This window comes from Haliaeetus albicilla, chromosome 13, assembly GCF_947461875.1.
Source record: "Haliaeetus albicilla chromosome 13, bHalAlb1.1, whole genome shotgun sequence".
In the NCBI taxonomy this organism is placed as follows: Eukaryota; Metazoa; Chordata; class Aves; order Accipitriformes; family Accipitridae; genus Haliaeetus; species Haliaeetus albicilla.
Window position 1 is genome coordinate 1,371,350 of NC_091495.1, and position 10,017 is coordinate 1,381,366.

The following is a 10,017-nucleotide window of genomic DNA, read 5'->3' on the forward strand; positions in this document are numbered from 1 at the left end:
AGATTGTCCTGTGGGTAGAGGGGGGAGCGCACCCACAAACTGGGCTGGGGCCACCCTTGGCCGGTGAAGGTTGCCAGACTGGCTGGAGCCCGTGGTGGATGAGGAAAGGCTGAGGGAGTAGGGTTTGCTCAGCTGCCTCTGTAGAGGGAGCCCAGTTCATGGAGGTGCTGGGCAACAGGACAAGAGGCAATAGGGTCAACTGGCAGCAAGGGAAATTTCTGCCGGATACTAGGAAAGACTTGTCACAGGGAGAGGGAGGGTTCCAGCCTTGGAAATACTCAACCCTTGGCTGGAGCAGCCCAGAGCTGCCCTCTCTGTGCTAACCTGTGTCGAGTGCCAGTTGGCCCAGACCCCCCCTTCCCCGAAGTCCTCTCGCTTCCCTCCAGCCTCACGGCAGCTGCCAGCACCATCGTGTGTGCCCTGCTTCCCGGCCTTTGCCGAGGATGCCAAATAAATCCCCACTTGAGTCGCGTGTGGCAGCCGGCCGGCCAGCAGCTGTCTTCGGCCAGGTCCCCGCAGCTGCTGGTGCGGCTCACGGGCAGCCCCATGTTAAACCAGGGGTCTGTGCGCAGCCCAGCCCCGGGGATTGTTGCTGCCAGGCTTTGCCCCGCTGCTGCCCGCGCCGAAACTGCTGGCAGTCGTGTCCCTGAGCCAAGCGTGGCTATCGAGGACCAGCTCCCCAGCGAAGGGCTGGTTCTCCAAGCAGCTGCAGGTGGTTCGCGCATGAAGATCCAGCTGACGCGTGCCTTCAGCCCTGTTGCTCCGGCTCTGGCACCTGAGCGTGTTCAGGCAGAGCCGTTTCTGACCGCAACGCACTGCTGGATCTGGCCACCACCTCTTCCCCAGGGTGGGTGAGGAGGGAGCTGCAGCCGCAGCAAAAGTGCTGGTGGGGTGTGCGGAGTCTCCCTGCACTGGGAGCCCTGGGGAGGGAAGGGGGGCTGCTGAGGGGTGTCAAGAAAAGGGGATCAGCGCCTGGTTGGGGCTGGGGGGGGGGATGCAAGGGAGAAAACTGGTTGCAGTACACCCCTCTGAGTGGTGCTGCAGGGGGCTCGGCAGGGATGTGCAACCACCCAGGAGCCGGCCCACCCTTGCCTCTGTGTCACGGGGAGCCCCAAACCTCCCGGCCCAGGCCTGACTGGCACCTGTAGCTGGGGGCTTGGGGGTGAAGCTGTGCCTGCACCCACCCCCTGCTCTCCCCCAGGCTGGGCCCTTCCTTCCCCGACAAGAGGCCTGAGGCAGCTGTGGCCGTCCCCCTTGCACCATACCCTGCCCGTACATGGACACACGGACACATGGACCACTGGCTCCGGTAGCTCTCACGAGTGCTCTTAATTAAGGGGAGGGGGCTTCCAGGCTGCTCTCAGCAATGTCCCCAGCCTCTTGCTTGTCCCCAGAGCTGTTCCCAGCCACCACAGTTCCATCTCCATGGCTCCCTCAGGCCATCTTCTTCACGACGTGGATAAAGTAGCAGGGGACGTGGGCCTGCCCCGGTGTGTAGGGCTGGAAGTCGCCCAGGACGCTGTGCTGGCATTTCCCCTGGAAGGCACCTTTCAGCAGGGCTGTGAAGGCCTCCAGCCGGTGTGGGTAGTAGGAGAGCCGAAATTTGCTGTAAGGAGACAACGATGGTGAGGTGGGGGATGGACGGACAGCAGGGCAAGGCACCAGCCACCCCCTCCCCACCGTGGTCCTTCTCACCTCAGCTCCGGGGCTGCCCCCGCCTCAGTGGGGGGGACCTGCACCGTGTAGTCCAGGGTCACCATGTGTGCCTTGTTGTTTACTAGCAGCACCGAGGTGGTGATGTCCTTGGTCAAATCACTCTGGGGACCGCAGGAGGACGTCTGTGTCCTGCGGGGACGTGGTGGCCCCCAGCCTGGGCACAGTCCTGCTCCCTGCCCCGCGTGGCCCCCTCGGAGCCAGGGGGCTGGGGCAGAGGGGCGTGGGACGGGGCAGGGTCCGCCAGCCACCCACCTTGTAGTAGATGTTCTTGCCAGGCGGCGCGCAGCCCGTGGCCAGGATGTGATCGTAGTTGCGGTGGTCGATGACCAGGACACCCCCTGGCCGCACCATGCTGGCGATGTTCCTCAGGGCCAGCTTGTGGTCACTCTGGTCCCCTGGGGAGGAAACTGTGGTGTCCCCAGGCACTGGCTGCACCCCACGGCACAGCCTGTGGAGCTCCATCTTGCCCATACAAACACATGCAGAGAGCTGGCCCCCACCATCCTCCCCCCCACCAGTCTCAGCTTGAAGAACCCACAGCCCCACCCATGGTATGAGCTCAGGCAAGTTCTCAGCCTCACTGGGGCAGAGCAAGCCACGTGGGGAACCCACCACCCTGCTTGTGGCACAAGTCTGGGTGTGTCGCCAGCCTTGCCAGAGACGTGACATAGGTGCACATAGTTCCACCACCACTGTGGGACCCAATGGCCCCACTCATGCCATGAACTGGGGCACGTTCTCAGCCTCCCTGGAGCCACACCATGACACAGCAACTCTACCATGTGTAATCCCCTGCCCCACTTATGGCATGAGTTTGATCACGTTCTCAGCCTGTTGGGAGACGCTGTGCACATGTGCCTAGGTACTCCCCCTCCTCTCCCCCCCCCATTCACCTTTGAAGTCAGGCAGGTGCGCGAAGGAGTTGCCCAGGCAGATGACTGCGTCAAACCCGTCCCCCGGCTTCTCCAGGTCCTTCTCCAGTGTCAGCCAGTTGGCCTCCTCGATGACTGCAACACAGGGGACCAGATGAGGGCGGGGACACCCCCACCTACCCAAAAGCCTCCCCGTCCCCCTCCCCCCCGCATTACAAGACCCCAGCCCAGCATCACCCAGCCCATCCCTGGACCCTGCGGGCGCCGGATCCGGCCTGGGGCCAGCAGGCAGGCAAGGGCCACGGCCTGGGCTTGCCGAGCAGCCAGCTCCGGCAGGTCCCTGCCCGTTCCTGCAGCAAGGCCACCTGGCCGACACAGCACCCACGCGAGGGGCCCGAGCACCGGCGAGGGACAGGGGACGGTACACGAGGGACAGGGGGAGCCATGGGAGGGGCTGAGGCCAGAGATCCCCAGTACCGGGGTTGGGGTGTCGGTGTCCGCACGGCGCCCCCCCCCCTTTCCACCCACATCCCCCCCCGCACCCCATCGGTCGAAGGACTCCTCCTTGCGCCGCTCCCAGCGCTCCTTCAGCGCGTACTTGAGCATCTTGTCGCTGGCGTCGACGCTGGTCACCTGGAAGCCCTCTTCGAGCAGCATGATGGAGTCCACCCTGGGGACACGGTTGTCAGCGGGACCGGGGGCAGCCGAGGGGGCCCGGGGGCGGGTGGGAGGTGGGATGGGAGGGGGGAAATTGGGGCCGGGGAGGGGAACCTAGGGCGGGGGGGGGAGCGGTCGGGCGCGGGGCTCGGTGCCTCACCCGGTGCCGCAGGCCACGTCGAGGACGGAACGGCAGCGGTGCTGGCGGAGCAGCGCCAGGAGCCAGCTGCGGTACTCGGCCGTACGGCCCCGCGTGTCCCCGATGTACAGCTGCCATACGCGGGCCGCCCTCCCGTCCGCGTACTGATCCGGCAACCCCTCCGCCGCCACCCCCAACGATCGCGTCCGGTACACGCTGTCCACCATCCCGCCGACACGGCCCCGGCCCCGGCCCCCCGGCCCCGGCCCCGGCCCCACTGCACGGCGGCCCCGCCTCCAGCCCCCGCCCCCGCCGCGCCGCCAATCCCCGCCGCCGCTTCCAACGCCCCCCCTGCGGCTCCTCCAATCCCCGCTCTCGCCCCACCCCTTTCCCGCCACGCCCCCCTCCCGCCCGCCGCCGCGCCCCTCCCTATCCCGGCCCGCGACCTTTGGCTGGACGACGAGGGTGGGGTGGGGGGGCCGGGTCGAGGGCGGGGCCGGGAGGAGCGGAGCCCCGCCCACCGCGGGAACGTGGTCCGGCCCGGCGGGCGAAGCAGGGCCGGCAGCGGCGGCGGTTCTGGGGAAAAAAATGGCTTTATTTACAGTCCGGGCAAGGTGCGGGCAACGCGGGCAGGACGAGGAGCCGACCCCAGGGCCCCTCCCGTAGCCGGAGCCCCAACAGCGTCGGGTCGGTGGCTCCGTGTCACCCACTACCCCCGCTCGCAGGATCATCCCCCCCCCCCCAAGTCTCCGGCCTCCCCGCGTTCGGTCTCTCACGCCGCGCCGCAAAAGTCCCTTTTCCTTTGGTACCCGCGGGAGACGGTGGGCTGAGACCCCGGGGGCTGGGGCTGCGTCCCTACAGCTCATCAGATGGGCTGTGGGGGAGTGGAGCCTCCTCCTGGACCCCGCTCTCCTCCAAGGCCTCCCCTGCAGCCGGGAGGCTGGCAGCTCCCTCGTCCTCATCCTTCCGGCCCTTTTTCTTCTTCTTCCCACTCTTTTTCTTGCTCTGCTTCTCCCCCACGCTGGCCAAATCACCCTTCTTGCCAGTCCACTTCTCTGCCAGGCAGCCTAGGGAGGAGAGGGGCGAGAGGGGGCCCTGAGGGAGAAGCGGGGCTCCCCTGTACCCTGACGGGGTTCCCCCCGCCTGCCCCAGCGTGCCTGCGCTGTCCCTGGCAGCGGCCAGGACTTACTTGTGTCCTTCCCTTTTAACACGTGGTCGGCGCAGAGAAACTGGGAGAGATCCTCTGCCTGGTGGTGCCTGTACCAGTCCTCGATCACATCTTCGTACTCCTCCACCAGCACGTCGCACTAGCGCAGAGAGGAGAGCCTGGCTCCAGCCACGCGCCGCCGGGGCACGGACCAGGATGGGGGTGGTAGGTCCTGCCGACACCCCCGTTCCCAGCAGACCCTGTCTCCCCCTGTGCTCTGGCCCACAAGGACAACGGTGGCTGCCGAGAATCAATTCCCCCCAGGCCCGGGTACCTGTTTTTTGAGGTCAGCCACCTCAGCAGAGGTCTCGTTCCACAGCTCGTAGGGGATGTCCATCACCACCTTGACGCCCTTGTGCACCAGGTTGTGCAGGGTCTCGAACGTCTCCGACATGCCCTGGGGGAGCGGTGCTGCCTGGTCAAGCGGCACTCCTCTTGCCGGGCTCCCGCTCCCCCGTCTCCCAGCGCCAGCCACACGACCCTGCCCAGGGGCGCAGGTACGTGCAAGCCAGCCAAAATCAGGGTCCCTGGGGCATCAGCGTTACCGGGAGGGAATTCAAGCGGCAGCGAGTCCCCCCTCTGGAAACCCGCTCCCAAAACCAGGAAGACATGGGCCAGGCAAGACAGCCCCTAGCTCCCTCCACGCAGGCGAGGGCAAGGACACCCCCCCCCCCCAAGGACATCACCCCACACCTGACTTGGGGAGCAGCGTGGCCTCGCGCTCTGGGCGCTGGCAAGGGATCCACAGGATGGGAAGAATGAACCCTGGTTTGGCGCCAGGGTGGGCGAGGGATGCTTGGGACTGGTGGACAGCCCTCACCTTTGCGAATCTGTTACTGCCGCTCCTCTCCTTGTGCAGGTTGTAATCCAACAGCCGCTTGCAGATGTTCTCCGTCACCTCGATTAACCTGATGTCCCTGCATGGAGAGGAGGGAGGACTTGGGCTCGGCAGTGCCCCCCCAAGAACAGCCAGGGCAGAGAGCGAGCCTCAGTCCAGCCAGTGCGATGGCGGACCTCTCTGCGGCTCCCAGGCTCCCCCCAAGCAGAAGGAGCACCCCCCCCGGCTGCTCTGCCCTCCCCACCCCATCAGCCCTGGCATAGTTTAGTCTTTTCGGAGGAGCTGCGCACGGCGCAGCCTGCTCACAGGCTCCCAAAGCCCCCGGTTTTGCAGACCACAGGCAGTGACAATGGCAGGAGAATGCCCGTCCCACTCTGACTTACGACTGCGTGTACTTGACGGCAGAGCCCTTCCCGTCCAGGAAGCCGTATTTGGTGTCGATCACCTCCTTGGTCTTGCCGGTCTCCTCAAAAGCAGATTTCAGCTCCACCGCCACATACTTGCACACTGCGGGAAGGAAAGCACAGGCGGGTTAGGGGGTTTCACCACTCTGATGGGCAGCGTGACGCAGCACCTGGGGATGGGACAGCAGCAGAAACAAGCACCAGGAGTCCCACTGCGAGCAGAAAACAGATGCCTCGGCCATTCAAAGAAATAACTGGGAACGGCTCAACTGATTCCACTGGAAATCCCTTGAAGCAGGAACACCTGAATCAATGCTTCGGTGTAAGCACATCTACGCAGCCAGCTGCTGCAGCACAGCTGGGATGGCAGACAGCAGCAGTTCTGCCTGCAGGTTTCCCAACAGCTCCGCTTCACAGCCACTGAAGCCTCTCGCTCCCTTCCTCCTGGAAGAGGATGGGGTCTTTTCACAACGCAAGCCCCAGCGTGGGCCACAGCTCCTCCTCGTGACACCGGGTAACAGTTCCCTCAGTGCCCTGGGGACACGGGAGCTGTGTTGGGGACCGAGAAGCCGGCAGGGCTCAGCGGGCCAGACAGCAGGACAAGATGCTGGCTACGTGTCACCGCACGAGGGGCTGTCAGCTCCAGCAATACCGCACAGGGAACTGCCTGCAGCAGAGATCACAGCACCAACAGCTCTATAACAGCGCATGTTTTCTTTTATAAAACAAAAAAAAAAAAAAAAAAGGAAACAAAAGCTTTATTTCTTCTGTAACAAGAAGTCCAACAGAGCTATAGAAACAGAGACCAGAAAAGAAATATTTTGGGGGTTTACAAGTGGAAATACGGAGGAATGGAAGCCAGGCATGGTGTGACCCTTCCTCCCCCAAAGCCGGGGTCCCAGGAGGCTGGAGAAAGCTTTGTCCTGTGCTGCAGGCTCCTGTTTGCCAGGAGCCAACTCCTCTTCAAGCTCCGCTTTGGGAGAAGGGCCAAGCCCCAGCAGGAACGGTCTGACAGCGACGAGCCACCCCATCTTCTCCCAGGCGATGACGCGAGTGGAGAGATGTGCCACAGGCAGGAGGAGAGTGAGGTGGCTTCTCCAGGGCTGCCATGCACATGCCGAGACACCCTGTGTGCACCTTCTTCACTTTCCTTTCTCTGCTGGCACCAGGGGCTGGAAGTGACCACAGCCATTTCTCAGGTGGGACAAGTACTCCTTCCTGCAGCCCCTCTGGACTCGGGCCTCGAGGACGTCCCTCTCCACACCACGCCTGCTGCGGTGTCCCCATGAGCGCTCACTGCTGGGTCCAGTTATCCAGGTGCTGCCTGCGGCTATCGCTCCGCGCTGGCGTGGGTTCCAGGCCTGGGCAGGAAGAGGAGCAGCACGTGGTCAGTGCTCACTATGATGCTTCTCAGGGGTTACGCAGGTGCCACGGCACAGCTCGGCCATCAGCGTCTCCAGAGTCACTTCCCCAGCAGGGAAAGCTTTGCGCAGAGCTGCGGAGTTTCATTTCTTCCTTTTTTCTTTGCTGCCAAGCTCTGCACCTCCCTGCACAGCAAAGACAGAGGAAACCACGACAGACGGCAAAGGTCCATCACGACCTGACCGCAAAGCCTTTTTGACTGCTCGTGAATCAAGGGGCAGCTCAGGGAGGAAAGCGTCACCGAGACCGAACTGTGAGCGGCGGAGACGACCGACCCCCAGCTACGAAGGGCCGGGCGATCAGTGCCAACCGGGAACAGCACCGACTGCCGGGGCACCCCGTAACCTCTCATCTAGGGGATGACGGAAGACAACCGCCAGCGGGGACACACCGCGGGACCCTCTGCTCCTGCCTTGGGGACGGGTAGAGGGGCAGCCCGTAGGGGCGCGGTGCAGGCCGCAGCCTCCTCACCGGTAACACCCCCCCGCCCCGACTCCAGGCCCGGCCCGAGGAGCCAGGGGGCGGCGACCCTCCGGCGGACCCCCCTCCGGCCCCGCTTACCCTCACACTTGCTGGGCAGCCGTACCCAGTCCGAGTCGTCGCCTCCCGTCAGCGCCGCCGCCGCCGTTAGCACCAGCAGCGGCAGCGTTACCGCCGCCACCGCCGCCATGGCTCCGCTTCCGGGGCCGCGCTTCCGGGACCACCACCCCGCCCTCCCGGTAACCATAGCAACCGCGCGGCGCTGACCAATCCCAGCGGCGCGCGTGGCCCGCCCGGCCAATCCCAACCATTCGAGGGTCCCGCTCGGCCGCCGTAGAATCGCCTCCGGGTCGTCCCGTTCAGTTCCCACGTGGGGGGCGGCCGGTGCGCACATGGCCCCGGTACGGAGGGGACCCCCCGCCGACTTCCCCCCCCCCCCCCATTCCCGGGGTCCCCTTCTCCTACCGCCAACACAGCCCTCCGGGGTCCCTCCCTGCCCCTGCGAACCTGGGGCCCTGCCCTGACCCCCCCAGTAATCCGGGGTCCCTTCCCTACCCCCCGGTAATCCGGGGTCCCCTCCCTACCCTCAGGTAATTTGGGGTCACTTCCCTACTCCCCAGGTAATTCAGGGTCCCTTCCCTACCCCCCAGTAATCCGGGGTCCCTTCCCTTCCCCCAGGTAATTTGGGGTCCTTTCCTACCCCCCCAGATAATTCCTGGTCCTTGCCACCCACAAAAACATGGGAGCCCTTCTCTCTTCCCCACCCACGCAGGGTTCCCCCCCCCTTTGCAGCCCCCCAAAGAACAGAGGGTCTCTCCCTCCAGCATTTTGGGGGGGGGCTCCTCTCCACCCTCTGGAATCTTTCAGGCACCTTCCACACCCCCAGGGCCAAACAAGGGGGACTTACCCCTCAGGGGTGGGCCTCCATCCCGGGACCCTCAGCTCTGGGCCAGGAGGATGGAGGTGAGGAGAGCGTCGGAGAGCGCGACTTTCAGCAGCACCACGCGGACGGCCACGAGCAGGGCTGCCGAGGCGCGGGCTGGCGGCACTGCAACCGAGGGGCACCCCGTTGCAACCACATCCCCTCCGGTGCCGTAGGCCCAGGGAATTGTCCCCGAGACTTCAGGCCCAACAGGTTCCCCAGGACCCGTCGTGGGCTTTTGTCACCTTCGCGTGTCCCCGAGATACCTCATGTCACCCTCGTGCTGTCCCCGAGAGCAGGTTGGCTCTGACCCACCGAGATGGAGCTTCATCCCCTCTTCCCCGGCCCTGCACTGCCTTGAGGACCCCCCCCAACCACCGCACGGCCCCAACCGGGTCCCTGCTAGGAGCCCAGCTGCGTTCCCTCCCCGGCTACTGACATTCCCGCCGCGGCACAACCCGGAGACTCACCAGTCGTGCTGCCGGGACACGGCTCTGCCACTTCTTCATCGCCTGCGGGACGAGAGCGCAGCTGGGGAGGCGACAGCGGCGACCCGGTGCCAGGTGTGTGGCAGGGCCGGCCGCAAACCCCTTCCTGCACGCCCCAACGTTGGCAGCGATGTCGGCCGGGGAAGGGGGACCTCGCACCTGCTCCCCGCCATCCCCCATCCCCGGTGACGGCTGGGACAGTGAGGAGCAAGCAAGACGGGCAGAAAGGGTGGCTGCGGGGCCGTACCCGTGACACGGATGGGGCTGGAGCTGTGGGCCGGGGAGGTTGTGTTGGGTCCGATGTGGCAGGCGAGATCCCCCTCGGCCGGGGGGTCGTCAGGGAGGAGGGAGACGGTGCAGACGGTGCCACCGTCCTCCTGGGAGGTCCCGTAGGTGAAGGACTGCAGGGTGCTGCCATTCCCACCGGAGATCCAGACGGCGTGGCCGGAGCCGGGGGCCAGGTCGCTCACCACACACACCACCAGCCGCCGGCGCTGCCCGGCCACCATCATGCTCAGCGGCGGGGCCAGGGTGGGCAGCGGTCCGGTGGCCCTGCCAGCTGCGAGGGGACACGGGGGGATGGACGGACACACATGGACAGGGGATAGGGACACGATGTCCCAGCCTCCACGGCTACCGGCTGGGCGATGCTCAGCCTTCGCACCCACCCCCGCCTCCACCCTCCACCGGTCTCGGTCATCCCGGGGCTACTCTTGGTCGTCCCGGGGCTACTCACGGGGCAGGAGCAGGAGCAGAGCGACAGCCAGCAGCACCTCCATGGCAGCCACAGCGTGAGGGGCTCAGCCCCCCTCCAACCGTCGCTGCCAGCTGCGTCGCCCATCACCTGGCATCGCGGCGGCTTGCTCCCCCCC

At 65.5% G+C, this 10,017-nt stretch overlaps 2 protein-coding genes across 3 annotated transcripts; both read right to left on the reverse strand.

The window, feature by feature from the left end:
* Window positions 1–1,305: 1,305 nt before the first annotated feature.
* Window positions 1,306–3,649, reverse strand: GNMT (glycine N-methyltransferase). Its single transcript, XM_069799850.1, has 6 exons — window positions 3,406–3,649; window positions 3,131–3,258; window positions 2,610–2,723; window positions 1,969–2,111; window positions 1,696–1,817; window positions 1,306–1,606 (listed from the first exon to the last, which is right to left on the reverse strand). The coding sequence occupies exons 1-6, from the start codon at window positions 3,609–3,611 to the stop codon at window positions 1,435–1,437; spliced, it is 885 nt and encodes a 294-aa protein (XP_069655951.1). The 5' UTR covers window positions 3,612–3,649; the 3' UTR covers window positions 1,306–1,434.
* Window positions 3,650–3,958: 309 nt separating this feature from the next.
* CNPY3 (canopy FGF signaling regulator 3) lies at window positions 3,959–10,004 on the reverse strand. 2 transcript variants are annotated; one of them, XM_069799852.1, is made up of 7 exons: window positions 9,882–10,004; window positions 9,393–9,704; window positions 5,813–5,936; window positions 5,412–5,508; window positions 4,866–4,988; window positions 4,574–4,691; window positions 3,967–4,451 (listed from the first exon to the last, which is right to left on the reverse strand). In XM_069799852.1, the coding sequence occupies exons 1-7, from the start codon at window positions 9,922–9,924 to the stop codon at window positions 4,240–4,242; spliced, it is 1,029 nt and encodes a 342-aa protein (XP_069655953.1). In that variant the 5' UTR covers window positions 9,925–10,004; the 3' UTR covers window positions 3,967–4,239. The 2 variants fall into 2 exon arrangements, with proteins under 2 accessions (XP_069655952.1, XP_069655953.1); XM_069799851.1 differs by lacking the exons at window positions 9,393–9,704; window positions 9,882–10,004 and adding an exon at window positions 7,817–8,144 and having other exon boundaries at window positions 3,959–4,451.
* Window positions 10,005–10,017: the final 13 nt, after the last annotated feature.

Excerpts from the sequence above, each read along its gene's own strand:
- GNMT (XM_069799850.1), bottom strand. The coding sequence starts at position 3,611 with ATGGTGGACAGCGTGTACCGGACGCGATCGTTGGGGGTGGCGGCGGAG. Across the intron at positions 3,259-3,405 it reads GACGTGGCCTGCGGCACCGG|GGTGGACTCCATCATGCTGC; the intron begins GTGAGGCACCGA and ends CCGTGTCCCCAG. Across the intron at positions 1,607-1,695 it reads GGGGCAGCCCCGGAGCTGAG|CAAATTTCGGCTCTCCTACT; the intron begins GTGAGAAGGACC and ends GTCTCCTTACAG.
- CNPY3 (XM_069799852.1), bottom strand. The coding sequence starts at position 9,924 with ATGGAGGTGCTGCTGGCTGTCGCTCTGCTCCTGCTCCTGCCCC. Across the intron at positions 5,509-5,812 it reads GCCGTCAAGTACACGCAGTC|GGACATCAGGTTAATCGAGG; the intron begins GTAAGTCAGAGT and ends CTCTCCATGCAG. Across the intron at positions 4,452-4,573 it reads GTTAAAAGGGAAGGACACAA|GCTGCCTGGCAGAGAAGTGG; the intron begins GTAAGTCCTGGC and ends TCTCCTCCCTAG.